The sequence below is a fragment of the Pteropus alecto genome, unplaced genomic scaffold (assembly GCF_000325575.1).
Source record: "Pteropus alecto unplaced genomic scaffold, ASM32557v1 scaffold40, whole genome shotgun sequence".
Taxonomy (NCBI): Eukaryota; Metazoa; Chordata; class Mammalia; order Chiroptera; family Pteropodidae; genus Pteropus; species Pteropus alecto.
The window spans coordinates 40,389-61,114 of NW_006431919.1; the positions used below are offsets into that span (position 1 = coordinate 40,389).

The 20,726-nt window shown below is 37.0% G+C and overlaps 1 protein-coding gene across 4 annotated transcripts in view; it reads right to left on the reverse strand.

The window, feature by feature from the left end:
- The window catches only part of JAKMIP2 (janus kinase and microtubule interacting protein 2), a 140,413-nt gene that overhangs the window by 3,782 nt on the left and 115,905 nt on the right, over positions 1-20,726 (reverse strand). For 2 of the 4 annotated variants that reach the window (XM_006906363.1, XM_006906364.1), the window contains exons 16-20: positions 18,850-18,918; positions 16,769-16,846; positions 14,627-14,830; positions 9,038-9,103; positions 5,451-5,520 (exon numbers count right to left, since the gene is read on the reverse strand). In XM_006906363.1, coding sequence (XP_006906425.1) covers positions 5,470-5,520; positions 9,038-9,103; positions 14,627-14,830; positions 16,769-16,846; positions 18,850-18,918 — 468 coding nt within the window. In that variant the 3' untranslated portion in view covers positions 5,451-5,469. Of the gene's footprint in view, positions 1-5,450; positions 5,521-9,037; positions 9,104-14,626; positions 14,831-16,768; positions 16,847-18,849; positions 18,919-20,726 lie in introns of those variants that run through there. The other 2 variants (XM_006906361.1, XM_006906362.2) reach the window with 2 other exon arrangements.

Below are 20,726 nucleotides of genomic sequence, written 5' to 3' on the forward strand. Positions count from 1 at the left end.
CTGAAAGCGACTAAAAATTTTGGGAACCAGTCTGATTTAATTGTAGGATGAGAGAGGGAAATAACACAGAACTTGAGTAAAAGCCATGCTTTGAGAAAAAGATTATGTTCATATTTATATCGAACTGGAATGAGAGCCCTAAACAACGAGAATATTCCCATATTCCCTAGTCAAGAAGAGAACTGATCAGAATATATATAAAAGATACTTTAAGGTATGTGTATGTGTGTATATGTGTATGTATATATGTAGCATATGTGTGTTTGTTTATATAAAATAAATATGTAAACACAAAAGTCTTTTACTTGCAAACTTTCAACTTACATGCTTCTCAGAGATAAACGCTAAATTCTGTTTCAAAGCACATATGTGTAATATCTGCCAGTCACAACAGGTAAAGCCCATCATCTGAGTAAAACCATGTTGGTTCCAAAAAACAAGTAAACTTAAAGGCAGTCTCCCAGAATGTTAAATTTCTGTACATTGAGTGTCTTTAAAAGGAATTATGATTGCTTCAGCAAAGCTAGATTTATTCAAACTGGCATTATGAAAAACTGAAGTGTTATCCAGTAGGTCACCATAGGTGACGAATTTTCAATAAACCAAAGGTCAGTACACTATAACTCAAACCACATAGAATATAAATTTGTCTTTGACTCAGGAGGCCCTTCTGGATATTCTAGAACCTCAGGGACAAATACCACGTGATTTCACGTACATGTGGAGACTAAAGAACAAAATAAACAACAACAACAGAAACAAACTCATAGATACAGAGAATATTTCGAGGGCTACTAGATGGGAGGGTGGTTGGGGGAAGGAAAAAAAGGGTAAAATGATTAAGAAGTACAAATGACAGTTACAAAATAGACATGGAGATATGAAGTAGAGCATAAGTTAAACAGTCAACAGTGTTATAATAAATACGTAATGGGGAAGTGGGGTACTAGATTTAGTGGAGTGATCACTGTGAGTTATATAGATCTCTAATCACTATGCTGTAGAACTGAAACTAATATATTATTGTATGCCAACTATAAATGAAAAAAAAACATTGAATTGTACCATGTAAATATGAGCAACTAATTGTCTATTATATTTCAATGAAGCTGGAAAAAAAGAATAAGGAGCAAAATTCTCCTATTCTAAACAACAAATATAGTAGAGGTTGGTCATATTGCCATTTGTTTTTCCATAGGCCACGTACAGGCATTCATAGGAGGGACTGGTAAAATATAAATGTAGTAAGAAATAAACAATTGCCTGATTTAATGAAGACTTTGCACATTACCAACTGTGGCTGTTTTTCTAATACAGTATCTATTTTTTGTTGATTTTTTTTTCTATCAGAACAATAATACGGTAATTATGTGCCATAAAATGTTTTATGTTACTAGATAAGAAGTGAAAATATTGAGCTGTCGAGTTCAAGAATTCATGGCTGACACGAGAGAAGCATCATTAAAAATGAACTAGACGAGAGTATGTCGATGAGGAATCATGATCGCCTCTTCTCTGTCTGGTCTCCCCGACTTCATAATGAACAAAGCTGGTGCTGCTACGTTCTTCACTGATCCATCTCTCCTCAGGAAAGGATTGTCAGCAGGTCATTGTAATGAGGCTATAACAAGTAACCTGGTGATATCTGTTTTTGTACTCCTCTCATTTTCTACTTTCCTGCCTCCCTGTATAACTAATGTGAAAGAATTAGTGGCACACTATTTATTTGGAATAAATACACAGAATGAATGGGCAGATGATATCTTCTGACACCGCCTGGGGCTCCCTGCTTAAGGTAAGAGCCCCAGTACAACCCATGGAACTGAGTTATTTCGTCAGCAACCACTGAGCAGTAAGGCTGTCTCCTGAGAAGACTTCAGCAGCTTTTATATATTTTTCTTATTTAAAATTTTTATTTTATATTAGTTTCAGGTATACAGTACATTGGTCAGACATTTAAATAATTTATGAAGTGATACCCCAATTACTCTATTACTCATCTCGCTCTATACATAGCCATTACAATACTATTTACTATATTCCCTATGCTGTACTCTATGTCCCTGTGACTATTTTGTAACTACTAATTTGTACTTCTTTGTCCCTTCACCATTGTCACCCAGTCCCCCAACCTCCCTCCCCTCTGGCAGTTACCAGATTGTCCTCTGTATCTTTGAGTCTGTTTTCCTTTAGTTTGTTCCTATTGTTCCTTCTGCATATAAGTGAAATCATACAATATCCATATTTGTCTGATTTATTTCACTCAGCATAATAACCTCTAGGTCCATCCATGTCATTGCAAATGGTAGGATTTCATTTTTTATGGCTGAGTAATATTCCATTGTATATGTAAACTATAACTTCCTTATCTCATCGCCTATTGATGGGCACTTAGGTTGCTTCCATATCTTGGCTATTGCGAATATCACTGTCATGAACACAGGGGTGCACAGATCTTTACAAATTGGTGTCTTGGTTTTCTTTGGGCCTTCAGCAGCTTTTAGATCATCAATGACAAAAAATGACTTAGGTAATTGCTAAAAGAAAAGAAGCATGAGCCACTCTATTTTAAGGAGGGTATCTTTATATATAATTTAAATTAATAGGGTTTAAGAGCAGAACATAAATCATGAATTTAGTAGGAAAATATTTTTATGGTTATTTGCAGTGTGCTTTTACTACCTGACAACAAGCCAAGCATTTTTCTTCCCTATTTCTTCCTATCTCTCTCTCACCTGCTTTGGCTATATAAGTAGCATTAATCAGTTTCCAATGTCTTATTCTCTTGTATTTTTAAAATCCAGATTATTCCCTGAAAAGAGAAGATGAAAAGGCACATACTTGTTTTGTGTTTTGGTTTAGGTGGTAAACCATTTGGCAATACTAGAGGTTATAATTTCAAATTTATATATTTGCAAACTCAATGTGATAACATTTTTTTAAAAAAATAATAATAGCCAAGAGTTGTTGATTATTGATTACATGCCAGGTAATGTGATAAGACCTTTATTGTCATAATCTCACTTAATTCTCTTAACATAACACCACGCTGTAGATAATATAATTATAACCATTTTATGGAATAGAAAACCTAATCTAGGTTTAATCTAGATTAAACCTCTACCATGGCAATGTTAGTAAATGGCAGGATTCCAATTTATTCCTGAAGTATATTCAACTTCAAGGTTGCACACTCTAAACTACTCAGCTACTTGTACATATTTTATACCACCCAGATACATTGTCACATTAATTTGCTACATCGTTATTATGTTTTTTCATTTGACAATTACTAAGCGTCAATTATGTACTACTGAAGGAGAAGCAAATCAAATCTTGTACATCCCCCAAAGAATGACACAAAATGTGAAAAGGTATAGAGATGAGCACATTATAATTTCAAAACCTGATAAGTAAGGAGCACTACTCAAATCGCAGAAGACCCCTCTAGTTGCTGATACATATGAACATAAATGATTCTCAAGGTGCGAGACAAATGCCCTCTTATTTGTGTGGCAGTTTGGTGGTTAAAAGTGGACTCTGGAGTGAGGCTGCCTAAGTACAAATCCTAGATCTGCTGACCGTAGCTGTGTGGTTTCGGAAATGTTGCATGCTATAGTTCCTGCAACATAAGGGTTGTTGGAGAGAGAACTGTTTGTTTTCTGATGCTCTGGCCATTTTGATCAAATTTTTCATTTCCTAGAGAACCTCATCCATTTCACTTCAAACATTCTTATTTAATTTAACAGACTCTGTCCTGTTCTGTTGTGACAACCTGCTGAAATGTGAAAAGGTTATAGGATAATTACAACCGGAAACTGGACAAAGGAAGTCTATACTTTAGGCCTAGTTTCTGGAACCCCTTAACCGCATTCTGTTAATCATGAAACTTGTAACAATGAGCTCATATGCTAACTGCCAATTTTAGCCTGTGTAACCCTGCTTGCTTGTATGGCATGAAAAATAATCAATTGTATATAAGCTGAAAATTACTGTTTGGCCATCGCCCATGAGAATACTGGCTATTGCCCATGGGAACATAGGCAATCACCCATAGGAACATAACATTCTAACAACAAGCTTTCTGCTTCTGTACTCCCCGCTTGCACACCTGATCAGTGGGTTGACAGGTAGTGAAAAGGAGAGAAATAAACCTTTGTGTTTAAGATAGAATGAAGAATGGGATTTAGGGCTTAAAAACTTTGTATCTTGGCATTTCGGGACTGCTCCTTTGTACAGTACAGCCGCTGGCTAATAAACAGCCTTTGAGAGCATACTTGGTTTTTTGGTCTATTCTATACAGGCCACAACACTGCATGTGCTACAACGTTATCTACCACTTTTCGTGCCAAAGAATAACTGTCATTCTGAAAAAAAAGTATTTTGGAAGAAGGAGTAAAGCCAGAGAGTTGGTTATATGAGGATGTACCTTTCTGGGCATACCTGCTTAACTCCTTTCTTGTACATGCTGATGCCCTTTTGCTTGTCTATTCCACATGCACGTAACAGAGTTGATACCCATGGATGGAGAGAGAAAGTGTCTCTCTTCTATTTTTTCAACTTGCTATAGAAAATGTTAAATAATGTAAGGTCCAGGAAAAGTCTCTGGACGCTATACCTTAGTAGGATAACCAAAGTGACACGGACTGTGATAAATGGACTTAGAATAGCAGCTGGCCCTTCTTCGTTTTTAAATAATGGTACTGAGATTTGTGTTTTCCACACCTGGGCGGACACCGAAATCTCCCATTATGTTCGTTAAAAACATAGACCAATCCTTGCTCTCTCCCTCTCCCACCATCTATTTCACATCCATGTCCAGTAATCTGCTTCACTGAGTCAAAGGAAGGCCCTGAAATCTGTTTTAATAGCTCTGGGAATCACTGTCTAAGATTATTTATAGTACATGTATTCATAAGATGTGAAATTCATAATTCAACAATAAGACTCTCCTTTTTTTTCTAAATTGACTTTGAAGATTATCTTATTTGAAAACCCAAGATCCAGTTTCACTTAATAGCCTGCTTTCCTGAGTTCTGATAAAGAGAGATGGGGAAAAAGGGTTTAAAAAAATCAGTCATCATTAGCTTGTTAAGATTCACAGCAATTAAAATTTTCAAGCTGGAAAAGATACTAAAAATATACTCATATTTCTTCACTTTACAGATACAGAAGCAACTCTTTCTGTGATGAGAATATTGAGATCCAGACATTGTAACTTCCCAAAACAAAACAGTTAACTGGAAAAAAAATTCTTGATTCCAATTACACTTCATAGTTGCTCTATTTCTCTAGTAAAGACCCACTTGGATTGGATCTATTTCTCGTTTTATGGCATTTAAGCTAATCAAGCCAAGTATATATATTTTAAAACATGAGCACATTAAGTATATGATCCTTTCATCAAATACCTCTTGGAATCACATTTTGAGAATTAAATCGAAGCTTACCTTTAGAGGCACCTTGACATCAAGGCCATAGAATAAAGGCAAGAGAGAAGAACAAGAATAGAAACAGAAACTGCAGAAGAAAAAGAAGAAGATTATGTAAATCTGAATTTCCATAGTGCCATTCTGGTTGTACAAAACCTCAGCTTTTCCACATGCTCAAGCCTGATCACTTCTCATATACACGCCAAGTATCTTTTGTGTCGAACAAACATAACCTTAATTTGTCTATTGGCAAAGCAACGCAGTGACTAACTGGTGATGTTCAACTAACATCGACTCACACATTTTAGAAATCTGAGGAGATCTTACAGATAATTTTGAAAGTGAGAAAAATAAGCGCAGTTAATCAACAGACTAATTTCACACAATTTCATGGCATAGTGAAACCTAGAGCTTTGATCTCCTGAGTCCTACTCCAATATATATTATTTTCTCTATTTTGAATATGTGGAAGGTTGTTTCGAAAACACAAAATATGATCAAAGCATACACTTAGTCAGTACTATGACTGGTGGTTAATGTGTCAGGTTTTAGGACTAAGGCACAGCAGGAAGAATGTCAATATGTAGAATAAACATACGACAAATTATCCACAGTGGGACACTCCTGAGAGGGAAATGGGGCACTATTTACACTAATTAGATCAGAGTGACATGTATAAACTGGGTCTGTCTTATACATTTGAGTTTTTGTGGTCTTCCTATTAGTATGAAACATGCTTATATATCAGTGCACAGTTCGGATAATGAACGTTTGATGCTGTTCTAGCCTGCCATGCTTCTGAGACAGATCTCGCCTTATTTGACCCATAGAAGGTAAGTGAAGTCTGATTTGTTTCTCTATACCAGGAATTTCACTAGAGAAGCAGATAGTTGGGTGGACTAACAGATGTCTGTGTAGCACTGGCATATTACAAAAGGTCACAGGTCAGGTCAGTTTTTTCAAATATTGATTTCTTTTGTAGTTAGTCAGAAAGTCTTTTGCCTTGTTATCACTCATCAGGTGCATTCTGTTGTCCATGACACCTTTGAATAAGGGTGATTTATGGCATTCTACATTGGGCATGTTGTTTGCATATTTCCTTTAATGCTATTACTTACAAGTCTCTTGCTTCACTATTGAAAAACTGTATGAACAAATTATAAATATGGTGCTAAAAGCTGCATATTGGTGGCTATTCTATTAGTGTGAAATGAAAAAACTCTGTTTTTGTTTTTTTTTTCCATTCTTTGAAGACAGAGAGGGATATAATGGCACCAAAAGTAGAAGAGGGTGGAGAAAGCGTGGAACGAAAAACTTCCACCATTCCTATGAGAAGGCCGGATATCAACAATACCTCCCTGGGCATGAGATGCCTGCTATTTAGTCTGCGGTGAGGTTCTTAGCCCATGCAGTGTGGTGGACAGACCTCTGGTCTTGATTTGCCATGGACTAGTTATACGATCTTGGGAAAATTGTTTAATCTCTCTGAGCCTGTGCTCTGTGACTCTTAACATCCACTGTGTCCATCTCAGAATACTTAGGAGGATCGAATGAGATGATGGAAGTGGGAGTGTTTTGGATACGGTAAAGTGCTGCACATTTAGGGCAATTTTGCTTTGTTATCACCTGATTTACATTCACTGTGTGCATGGGAATTAAGAACAAAGAAGAAATATTTTATGTACCCTGAGGGGATGTCCATGTATCCCAAGGGAAAAAAATGAAGACTATCTCTGGCATAAGTGATCTTTAGCCTTTTTATTAGGCTTGTGGGTGAGCAGAATTGAGGTCAAGTGAACATGAGAGTAGAAGGTGCTCATTTCATTCAAATCTCTAATCAGAAACCAACAAGATTATTTTTCAAGTGGCTTAATTCACTTCTATATGTAGAATATGTTGCTTTGACAGCTAAAGAATCCTTATTTTCTATTAAGTACATTATCTCATTATCATAAATGTTTAAGAAGGTCAGACCTGTGAAATGAAAAGTTCACACTGAGTTCTGGCAGTGAGCATAACCTTAATTCCCCTCCTCCCACGTTTCTTATGAAGATGGATATAAAAAAAAATTTCTTTTTTATTTGTTTTCCTTAGCTAAAAGGAGACTGATGTGAACTAAAGTTTCTGGGACAGAACTGTCTTAACTGTGACTTCCTCCTTGAGCCAGCACCAGGACTGTATAAGAATTAGTAGAAAAAATGACTAAAGCCAAGAATTCGCCATTCAAAAACGTAAAAAATGGGAGACATCAGGTGTGTCCTTTGACAACCAGGGAAGTTGTGGGGCTATCCCTGCTTCCTACGGGGCTCCCTGCCCAACACTGGGAAATCAGACGAAGACCCTGGATTACCTGTGCCTCATTCAATCTTGCAGAACTAAGTGGCACACTTCTGAAATGAAAACTGAAATTTAAAAATTTGAAGAAGATGTGTACTTTACATTTGGAAACTTTAAAAATTATATTTTTAAATCTGACTTACTTTTTCTTTAGTGTTTCCTAATATCCATATTAGTGACCTCATTTGTCCCTCATGGAACCCATAAGAGGAGGTGAAGGAGTGTTAGCATCCCTATTTTATAAATATGGCTTAGAATTCACTTACCCAAGGTCAAATAAGTACCCCAAAACCCAGCCTATGCAAGAATCCAGGTGGCTGCTGGTCTGGCTACTGGCCCCCACCGACTTTCTCTGATTTAAAGTATATGGACAACTATAGAAGCAATTTGGGATACACCAAATTCTAACCATTGTCTCAGAAATGGCAGATGGTTTGCTATTTTCTTCTTGAGTGACTATGGAAGATATTGCAAAACAACCCTGTTATTTTGCAACACAGGTATTCAGGCAGCTACTTCTGGTCAATCAGATTAGCATGCCAGAAAAAGCTTCTTGCCGTCCTTGGTGTGTTCTTCGGCAGGGCGCTCTCAGCATCACAGGCAGGATAATTTGTTGTTGTGCAAGGCTGTTTAGCTTACTGCAGCTTGTTCAGCATCAGTGTGTGAGCCTCCCTCTCCTCTACCACCACGCACACATTTCCAAATACCCTCTCTAAGAACTGCTATGTTTTACCCCCAAAAAACTGTTGGCTACCTTGAAAGAAGCAGTGGTCTGATTCTTTCAGACCACTGGGAGAAGTAAAATGAGGAAGTGACGTGGGGCGTAATCATCATATACGAATCTAAATTTCTGAATTAATTATTGAAATAAAACTGTGAGACAAGAAACAAAGGGATTTTTTTATGAATAATAATGAGAAATTTTTTTAAGTGTTAAAAATATTGTAAAAAAAAACAGAGTGGCAAAACTCAAAAGAAACTTTTGGAAAGGAAATGAAGATGAATAAGAGGAAGCTGAAGAAAGAAAATACTTATAGAAAAGAATAGAAATCGACAAAAAGGGCAAAATGCCAAGGCTAGGTTACTAAAAGCAGGACCTTTGCTGGGATCCTGGTGCCTGGCTGAAGGTGAAGTCTACATCTACAACACCTGCCTACGCAAAAAACACAGTAACTGAGAAGAAAGAAAGAGCATACAGGGAGTAAAATCAATATTATTTTCTGATTAAAGAAATAAAGATTAAAATAGATGTTACAGTGAACACATACCTTTTCTTCTAAGTCCTTTATCTGTCTTTTTTGGATATCTGTTTTATCTTCTAAGTCACGAATTCTCTGAAGAAAAAAAGGAAAGCATTAGTGGTTATTAAGTTGAACAAAAAGATTGTTCACCAACTTAAAACAGAAAACTTTCTATAAAAACATTAACATTAGTACTAGCAGTTGGAAACAGCACATGTACGTTTTTCCATACCTATTGTTGCATTTTCAGAATTACCTGTCCTTGTAGTGGAAAATCATTGTCATTGACTATATTAAAAAAATACATTTGCTACCCCTCTCTACTGGGTCTGTCCCTGCAGACTCCCTCCCTGTGAGAGAGGTATAATCCCCACCCCATTGTCCTTGGGCTTGACCATGGGAACTGTTTAGGCCAGTGGGATGTGACCTGTGGGAATGCCACATCCTAGGAGAGGCAGGGGTATGAACCAGAACTAGTGAGCAAGAAACAAACTTTGTTGTAAACCAGTTGGACTGAGATTTTTAGTTGCTTATTACCACAGCAAAGAATGGCTAAAGCTGGCTCACACATATGTAAACAATTCCACTATTTTTTTGCTAACCTTTCTTTTCAACCTTATTTTAATTTTGTGTCAGGATAGAATTTCCTAAAAAAACAACAACAACAAAAAAAACACACAAAAAAACCACGATTGGCGAGTTCTCATAAAACAGATTAGAGTTCCACAAAAATTCCAAGGATGGAACTGGTAAATTAGGAAAAAACTAAACCAAACAAAAATAGCACAAGTAATCCTGAAGACAAAAATGTTCCAGGACTATTTTTTAATTTATTTATCAACTATACAATAAAAATCCAGTAACTTAAATAGCACAGATTTGAAATCAACATTATATAGACAATTATTTGCAAGTGAAACCTATCTGGCAGAGTAAAGGCCTTTTATGTTCTCAGCACATGGTTACACAGTGCAGGCTTGTTATTTAATGTCTTTTTTGTGAATAATTAGAAAATGGAGAATTGGAGTCTGAGAAGAAAACACTGAAAGCCAAATAGGGTGATAATATAGAAAGAGAGGTTTTTATAATGCAATGTGTGGAGGAAAAAGGAAAGCTAGAACAAAGAATACTTCTAATTGGAAATCGTATTTCCCTTTTTCTAAAACAGTGGTTCACAACCAGGGATAATTGTGCCCCCCCGCAAGTGGACATCTGGCAATGTCTGGACATTTTTAAAAGGGAGCTATTTATTTATTTTAAAGCATACAATTCTGTGGTTTTAGTATATTCACAAATTTGTCCAACTCTCATCACTATCTAGTTGTCTGGACATTTTTTATTCACATGTGATTGCTGGTCACAATGGGAGAGTTTGTGTGTAACTAGCACCCAGTGGGCAGAGGCCAGGGATGCTGCTAAATACCCCACAATACATAGGACAGCCTACCACCATAAAGAATCATGGCCCCCAAATGTCAGTAGTGCAGAGACTGAGAATCTTGCTTTAAAGGGAAGGCGCTGAGGTTTGTGCAGGAGGGGATGGTGTGTTTTGGTCAGAGATATCATCGTGACTGACCTTGAAATTATATAACGATGAATGCTGGAGAAGGGAATGGGAGAATGTTGATGGTGTGTATATGTGTGTGTGCTGTGTGCTTGTGCGCATTTCCATAGTGCTGCTCATGCTCCAAAACTATACCTTAAAAGAATAAAATTGCTAGATATTTCCACGTTGAGTGTGCAAGTAATTTCTTAGTATAGCTACTAGATGAGGAAACAAGTATTTTATCAATAAAATTGTGGCCATGTGAAATTACTGCAGTATCCATTCACCTATCAAGTCTGTGCTTGTTGGGCAACTTCTTACATATTCAGTACTGTGCTAGATGTAATGAAGAATACAAATAATGGATCGATTAGTTACTGATCTCAAAGAACTATCAGATCCAGGTAGGGAGACAAAATTTAAAACACAGGGAAAAACAAATTAAATAGAAGAGGTAATCAATGGCAAAACCATGCATAACTTTTTCACCATCTCCAATAGCTCGTACAATGTTTAGCACAAAGAAGTTGTCTATACATGTATATTAAATGAGTTAGTTAAGCTACATTGCATGATGTATACTTTATTTCTTTTTCCTTCCCATCATCTACTTGGCATCCAATCCAACAGGAAATGCTGTCAAGTCCAAAAGAGATCTTCTTTCTACCTGCTTTTTTATCTCTACTGCCACCGAGTGTACCAAGTCACTCCCTCAACAGAACTGGTGTGATAGCTTACTGCCAGCTCCTCCTGCTTCTAGTCTTGTCCATTCTACGTCCATCTACAGAAGCCAGAGTGAACTCTTAAAATGTGAAATGCTCACGGTCAGTCCATGAGTTTCAAGTTGGTGAGGAAGGGGAAAAAAGGTTAGCTGAGTTGCACTCAGAATAAAACCCAAGCTTCTTGAAGGTCCACCATGATCCAGACCTGTCTTTTCTCTCCAATTTCACTTCATATTAACCTCCCGCTGGCCCCGTGTGCTCCTGCCATACTGGCTTTCTCTCTGTTCCCTGAATATTCCACACATTCCCACAAGAGAGACTTAGTCTCTGCTATCCCTATCTTCTGGGACACTTTGCCAAAGTCTTGGTGTGGCTGGTTCCTTGGGTTTTAGACATCTTTAGAAAGGCCTGCTCTAACCAGCCAGTCTAAAGTGGCCAATCCTATGCCCACTCTTGTATATTTTCTTCACAGTGCTTATTGCTCCTCTCTGAAGTAGCCTAGGTCACTGTGCATCCGTGCTGTCACTTTGTCCCTCTTCATCTGTAGGAAAGATGAGGGCAGTGACCTTATGTCTTTGTCCGTTATTATATTCCCAGCACCCACCACAAGCAAGCCTTCAAAAGATGGTTTTGAATGAGTGGATGATAGGGTACGGAATGTAGATTTTTTCAGTAGTATGAGTTCTATTATTTTCATCAGAGAGAGCATCGTGAATGAGGTGGATCATAAACTGGGACTAGAAAAATGAGAACAGTTGGGTAAGTGCAGCAGACATTGAAGGGCATTTTAGAGTGAGTCTTCATGCCAACAAAGGCTTGGAAGTGGGAAGTCATGGCCCACGTGGTACCAGAAAGAGTTCTGCCTGAGTAAGAGGAAGATATGCTCTGGAGAGTCTCTCAAATCAGGCTATTCTGGGGAGGGATAGTCCGCTAATGAAGGACCTGGAGAGACCTGCGTGGGACAACACTCAACTGGAAATTGGGATCATGGAAGCTTTTGAAAAAGAATGCACCATGAAGAAAGATGAGAAAGATCTGCAGTGATGTGCGTTATGAACTGGAGAGGCAAGTGGGAAATCCCCACAACTAGGTCTTCACGGCATATGCATAAGATGTCTTTATGTCGTTTGTCAAGAGATGTGATAATTGTTTTTCTTTATGTTGATCTCCTTTGTCTCCATCTGTAGACGTTAAGCTTTATAAAGGCGGGGTCCGTGTTGAATCCTTTATGTCTAACATGGTATCTACATCTCAAATCTGCATTTAAACATCTGACTAAATAGATGCACAGATGGTGGTGTCAGGTTCCCTCTGAGGACATCTGGCAGTACCTGGAAGCTACTGCAGTAACGAAACATCTTGCATATGCCTGGGAACTCAAGTGTGGAAAAAATGGACCAGCTTCAAAAACATTTCAGGGGAAACAGCAGTTGGATGTAGTGCTCTATTAACTATTGTTAACGGATGAAGAAGGCTCCAGAGTTTCCAGCCTGAGTGCTTTGGGATATGGTGATTCTACTGACCAAGACAGGCAGATCAGGGGAGAAGGGAAAAAAGTAAGGAGATTTAGGTAGGTTTCATATAAGTTCACTCTGAAACATTTGAACAGAATGCCTGATAAATGGTTAGTGACATACTCCAGAATTTAGACTGAATCACATACTTATCCATGACAAATCCTGGCCAATGCCTTCTGGAATAATTCTCTCAAATCAAAGCTACTGATTAAAAAGAAAGAGGAGGAGTAAGAAATTACTAGAAAAAGAATACTCCCATGAACATTTGTTTGGAGGACAGAAAATGTCGACAGAACTCTCTGAGGCTTAGAAATATTATGTTCCCATCAGCTCAGACTGGATAACTTAAAACAAATAAAACCATCTCTTTTGGAGTTAAATAGCTTAGCTAATAAAGAGAGACCCAAAAGAGGTGACAAGGTTTTAGTAATAAATAAATTCAGATAACTATTTGTCCACCTTAAAAATTTGAAACACTTCTGTGGTTCCATGGTACAACTTGTAATTTTTTAAATTAAATGCCATTACAGCAGAAGAAATTTATGCAGAGGACACTTTCATTCACTGACAGAAGGATGCCTGCAGTAATGCAATGATGCCATAGAGTCTATTATTAAAGGCCTTAAAAACTCTTTCCAGGGTCAAAACCCAAACCTTTATGATGGAATCTGAAGGAGCGTTGAAACGAACATGCATGTGTTTATCATCTGGGACAAATGGCTTCAGAGCTCCCTGTTAACTTGGGTAGTCCGCTAGCCTATAAAGACCTGTACAGCTAGCTACCGGCTACATCCGAGTTCCCCATAAACTGTTATTGCTGTCATGAAATAATCGCTGTTCCCTTCCGGTTCACCTTGGTCTCTGATGACCACGTGGTTCTTACTTCTTGTACAGTCCATCTGGATTTGTACCAGTTGCTTATTACAGCTTCTGGGTACTGAATACTATAGTTTGGCACTTTTGATTCTGGAATTCTTATCGAATCTACTTGTTGACCTAGTCCTTGCCTATCAAGCTATGACATCAACTAAGAGATAGATTAAAAAATTAATATTGGGTGTCTACTTTGGGCCTTGCTGGTCCAGATGAATCATATAAATCATACATGACTCAAGCTGCAGAAGACAGTATAGTGCAGTGGGTATGTGCACTGGCCTTGGAGTCAGGCAGAACTGGGTTGTAATCCTAGTTCTCTTGCTCACTTTCTGCGTCATCTTGGGCAAATCACTTAAGCACTCTTATCTTCAGTATCGTTATCTCCTAACTTGGGATAATAAGTATACTTACCTTAGTGGGCTATTGTGAAGATTCAATGAAATGATGTAAGTAAAACCCTTAGTTTTGTTCTTGACATAGAGCAAATGCCAGGAAGTAAGTAGCAGCTTCTAAGCTTTGATGTTGCTGTGTGTTCTGGGAATAAAGAGTAAGGCCCTTGTTTCTTTCACCCTATCCAGATTATTTGATCAGGCTAGGTTATGGACTAGGATGAGGGACAGGAGGAAAGCATTATTTTTGTCCTAGAGAAAGTCTTGCTTCCTTGCATAACGAAGATAATCAGGCTCCATGAGATTCAAAAGGTATTTCATGACGAAGTAGTTGCAAAAATAGCAATATGCAATGCTTCTGAAATGCCAATTTTCTTAAGATTGAATCATTACAAAACTGTCATCCTGTATCTGAGTGTAGGTGGAAAACAACAGTTATTTATTTTACCCTCCGGAAATAGCTTCTAGCTCCTGGGCTTCTCCATACCCCTACCTAATACCAGGTACTTAGTACTAAGTCCCATTTGCTGAGTACCAACCCTACACAGATGTCACTTGATCCTCACCTGATGGGCTTGCTGTAAGAGCTCCATTCTCTCCTGAAGAATCTGACAGTCATACTCTCTGCTCTTCCTCAGCATCTGCCGCCGTAACTTTTCTACTGCTGTCCTCAGCTCCTCTTGCTGTTTTTCACTTAATAATTCACCAAACTTGATAACAGTTTCTTGCTGCAGAGCATTGTACAAAGTAGCTTCTAGTTCCTGGATTCTCTGGCAAATAAAATTAGAAAAGTCTAACTTTGGAACTTAGCATTTATGTGTGGTGTGTGAATGTACATCGATGTATGTATATGGGAAGAGATGTATTATTTTAGTCTTACAGGATCATAGCAATAAAATAAATCTCACAGCTTATCCTCCCTAACTACCCTTTTGATAATCCCCTTTATAAGATTCTGTAAGAGTCATCTAGCCAAAACATTAAGTTCTCGGATGATGGAAATTTGTTCTTATTCTTGGGATCCTGCCCATATCGCAACTTTCATTTTTAGAAAGTTCTTACTTTGTTATAACTGTACATCTTTCTATTCTCAAATGTAGCTGAAAATAAGTTTGTTTTCTCTTCCATTTGATAGCCCTTCAGATATTTAAGGACATCTATCATGGTGGCTATACTTTGAGAAAGAAGTATTAAAAAGTGATCTAAGAATAAAATATTTGAAATTGGATATGTTTCATATACAAAATGCCACCTCTCTTCCACATGACACGCCTCTGTATGTGAAGATGGTTTTCCAAGTTTCATATTTTTTCTTAAAATAAAAATTGGGAAGTATGATCTAAAAATGGCCTAGAATCTCTGGAATTGTTCTTCTTCTTCTTCTTTTTTAAATACTCTGTGATTTACATTTCTCTAGCCATAAAATACTTCCGTTAGTCTTCCCCTTTTTAGATAAAGAGCCTGCTCTTCCTTATATCCCAGATTGTTTATTTGTTAAACATGCTTCCGATACAGCTGTCAAAATCTAAGCTTTTATTCCCTGTGACTTTGACAGAGGTAAATAGACATGCCCCGGTGAGGGATGCTGCCCTGGCTCTTGTGAACTATGAAGATCTCATCTCTTCAAAGTTCGATATAATGGTCTAAATGAGCACTCAGTTATGGGATGCAAATACACAGTTTAATCTTGTACAGGTGGAGCAGCAAGGGTAAAAGGGTAGGAAGGGAGGTGAAGAATCGCTTCCTTCTTTATTCTCTAGTGACCCACTCATTCTCTCCTTTTCCCCTCAGGTAATGCTCGGAATCTCTTATTCATTTTGGAGGGGAAATACTAATTCATCGTTGTTACAAGCATAAACTAAGTGCTTCACTTTTTTCCCAAAAGTGACTCAGGCTGCTTTCAGTAAAGCATTATAAAAACCTCTACTAGAGACTCCTTGAAATGTTGCTCTTTTAAGTTTGTTCCTTTTCTCTTGAGTCATTATCATAAATTAATGGGGGGGAGGGATGTTACATATGGAGGGAAGAAATGCAAGCTATAGTCCAATATTAGGAATTACTTATTCTGATTTGGAGAATTACTTATTCTGTAAAGGAGAATGGATCAAATGTGCTCCTCACTCATAATCTTCTGTGGGACAGAAAAAGGCCCATTTACTGATACAGCCCTTACATGTTATGATAGTTATGCCTATGATGCTTGGAGTCAGATATAAGTATACCACTTACCAATTTGGGTGGTTTATTCACTCTCTAAGCCTTCATGTCCTCATATGTAACATAGGAACAAAATATTACCTACACCTCATAGGGTTGTTGTGAGAAATAATTGAATTAAAAAATATATAACCAACATTAAGTACTTTATTATTCTCCCATTAGATTAGTTTCCCAAACAATTGGATTTAGTACGATTTCTCTTTAACTTAAACTGCTAACCTGTCTTTCAATAAAATATTATATAACAACATACACTGAATTTAAAAAAAAAAAGAAGTATAATGAAGTATTTATTAAGTATTATAAGAATATAACAGCAAAGAGCTAGGAATATATTTGTTCTAAAATTAGAATGGGAAACCATTGAATAAATGAATTGCGTCTTGTAGCCTATTCAAGTACGAGGCATGACAAGTTGAACAGAATGCTTTCCTCCATAGCACATAATTGTAAACACTCTGGGTGTCCTGACTGCTTGTTGTACCCACCATATATGCTTGGTCGAGAGCTTGTTTTCTGTAGTCCAGTTCTTCCTCCAGATAGCCTTTAATTTTGCAGAACTGTTCCTATAAAAAGGGCCATGTTGATAGAGTTAGCTTAGTTAACTAGAAAGTGATATATAAATTGTGCTGATTAATGTTTTCTCTAATTCCAGTCACAAGACACATTGCTAGTATTTGTAGTGTCATTGATTTTGTCTATTAGGGAAATAGGCCAACTTTCATCAGAGAATGTGAAAATCAATGAAAAGAAGCATAAAAGATACAATGAACAATCCACATGGAATGCTTTAAAGGATTTTTATGGCAATCCAAGAATATGTGATTAAGGATAGATTTGACAAGATAAATGTTAACTGATAATTATGTCTGTGCAAATATATTGTAATAGTATATTTTTGTAAGAATGTCATGAAATGTAATACAGCAGAGTCGTATAATAAACTTATCCAAAGTTATTTGTGTATGATTAGCAAATACAAAGACGGATAACAATTTAGAGAGTGATGGCGATTCTACCCACAACCACAATGCCACTTAATGAGTGATTGCTCTTGCTGCAAAGCCACTGTGAGTTGGGAGGCTTAAATCTGATGTTCCCTTGCTCATCCTCAACTTCTGTGTGCCTTAGGATTGTGAGAATCTTGCATTAGGATTTAAAAATATGACTTTGTGTACAACATAGCCTCAAGTATAGTCAATTATTTTTTTGTGTGCCTATTTGTCTTTAGTGCATATTGCCTACATGGAGCAATTTTGCTGATGACCTTCCTATTCCCTCTGAGCTCCAATGCCTAGAACAGTGCCAGTTACATGTTGAATGCATAATTAAAATTTGTGTATTTAAAGAGTTTTCAAGGATATTTTGAATATAAACAGTTCTTGTTACATGCTTTGACTTAGGAGCCTAACCTCTTGGTAAAATATAAGCAAATGATGTGTAAAGTTGTCACATGCTATATAAATGCAAGTTGTTCTTATTATAGGATTCCTGAACTTGATAGGAATCACTACCTGTTTATTAATAATAATGACATTAAAGACAGCAGTTATAAAATTCTATTACATATTGCTGTAAGTTAATAATGACCAATTACCAGGCTTGGGAATTTAAAAAAGATTAATTATGGTAAAATCCAGAAACATAAAATTTACCATCTTAAACATAAAATTTACCATTTTAATCATTTTAAAGTTCAGTAGTGTTAGATATATCCACAGTGTTGTACGACCCATCTCCAGAACTCTTTTCACCTTGCAAAACTGAAACTCTATACCCATCCAACAACTCCCATTTCCTCCTCCTCTTAGCCCCTGACAACCACCATTCTACTCTCTGCTTCTATGAGTCTGAGTAGGTTAGATACCATATATAAGTGGAATCATATAGTATTTGTCTTTTTGTGGCTTATTTCACTTAAGGTTCATCCACATTGTAGTACGTGTCAGAATTTCCTTCCTTTTTAAAGGGTGATTAATATTCCATTGTATGTATATAGCACCTTTCGCTTATCCATTTATCCACTGACAGACACTTGGGTTGCTTCCTTGTTTAAGCTATTGTAAATAATGCTGCTTTGAACATGGATGTACAAATATCTCTTCGAGATCTTGTTTTTGATTATTTCGGGTATGTACCTGGAGGTTATTATGCTGGATCATATGATAATTCTATTTGGAATTATTTGTGCAACCACCATCCTATTTTCCATAGTGGCTGCACACCATTTTACATTCCCTATCGACAGTGCACAAAGGTTCCAATTTCTTCACCATTATTTGTTATTATATATGGTGGAAAATTTTTTGGCCAAAGAAAGAAAAAACCTAACTGAATTTTCTTTAGCATTAGTTTTGGAAATATTACAAAAATACAACATGATTTTTTGGGAGATTTTAACTTGAAACTGTTGGATATTTCAGGGAATTTTGTTCCACAGTCTGTACACAAAATAATGGGAAGGCTACAAGCTTTCATTGGTGTCAGATAATACTGGCAAAAAATAGTCATTTTCCATTTGTCTTGTCAATTTGTCTTCATTTTTATGATATCTCATCTTTGTACTCACCATGTCACTTTCCAATTCCATCATTTTCCGGTGTAGAGCGGCCTCTGCTCCTTCAATTTGCTGGATCCACTAAGCGAGACAAAAGTGTTGGGCATGATTGTTTAACATGGTGTATGTCGTGCTGCCTACTGAGGTGCTTAGTCTCTTCCTCTTACAACTCTGGAAGCAGACTAAGAACTAATGTAAAAACTTGGTGCATTTTATCTCTTAGTTCAGAGACAAGACTAGTTTTCTATTCATTCATTCATTCCTCTAACAAATGCATTCATTGATGCCTGACATGTTAGGCAATGTGCCAGGTACTAAGGTTCTGATGGCAACTGTCCCATTTTTGCCCACCAACATGTTTTTGCCCTCATTGGAAGATACCACAGAAGGCTTTCTTGGAAGTGACAATTGCACTGGAATCTGAAAAATGAGTCAGAGATGATTAGGCAAAAATGAGGAACAAGTTCCAACCAGAAAGGATGTCCAATTCTCCATGGTTGGCAAGAGCATGATGAAAGAAAGAAAAGCCAGGTTAGACTGGAAAAATGGCACTTTTTTTTTTTTTTTTAGTATATAAAACAGATCACAGCTCAGTATTGAAGAATCATTTTTGTTGAGTAGAGACATTTTAAATCACATTAAAAGACTTAGAATTTTCTCTAACACTTAAAATATATCATTCTGTCATATGGCATTAATGTTAGCATTGATCAATACTCCGAATAAATTTAGACTCTGAATATGATGGTTTGAGCCTGCCATATATATGACTTAATAGAACAAATACTTATACTGAGTCTCTACCAAGTTGAACATCAGCTTATCTCTTCAGACGGCAATTGAACATAATAAAGTGTGTGGGTTCTAGAGGCAGACTGCTTTGGATCTAATCCCAATTCTAGTTTTTCCTGGCTGTGTAACCTTGAAAAGTCACCTGATTTCTTTAAACCTCAACTTTCTTATCTGTAAAATAGGGTTAAGAATAATGTGAAGATTAAAAGATGTATTTCATGTAGCTAGGGAGTAGATATTTTAAAATAGCAAATCCCAGATATCATTTCATATGTAAATGCTTATGAGGCCTTTATTAAAAAAATAAAAATAAAAAACATAGCAAGGCCATTTCCACACTTTGCAAAATTAACATTAATTCTTTTTGTTGTCTGATACCTGGTTCATATTAAAATTTCCCCAGTTGTCAGCAAAATGCCCTTTCCACACTGGGCTTGTTTGAATCAGAATGACGAAAAGGATCATTTCAGTATTTAAATACATTCTTATTTTACAGCAGTCCTTTCCTCTCCCTCTGCCATTTTTTTTGTTTGTTTTTGTTTTTGTTTTTTGAAGTCATTGTTTTGTTTAAGTAACTTAACTGGCTCTTCTGACCTGTAAAATTCCCTCATTTCAGACTGAATTAAGCTGATTGTTCACAGTTTCATTTAATTTATAACAAGCTTTTTATGTATTTAGGAATTAAGAAAGCATCTCGACGAGAACTTATACAGTTCTCATTTATCTAGCCATACATACATGACTCTCAACTATGTACCGATTCTCAAGGCACTTCAAATACAAGCCAGTTATCGCGCTTCTCCACTGGGTTCTTTCCTCCTCATTCTTCCTGCCATTTACCGGGTTTAGACACAAGGGGGCCAAAGCACACTGTAGTTCTGATAGTCCTCAGGTTGGGCTTTCTGAATGAGGACTGCAGTGAGCCGCCACCAAATCACAGAATCAGCTGGTAATAATCTGTATGTACACACTCAAGGAAAAGCTATGAAAAGAGCCATGCTCCAGTTTACCAGCTCTCAGTTGTTAAAAAGAATACCACAGGCCCAAAATGGCATCACGTGTGCTAAAGCCTATGCTACCAAACCTAAACTTAGTAT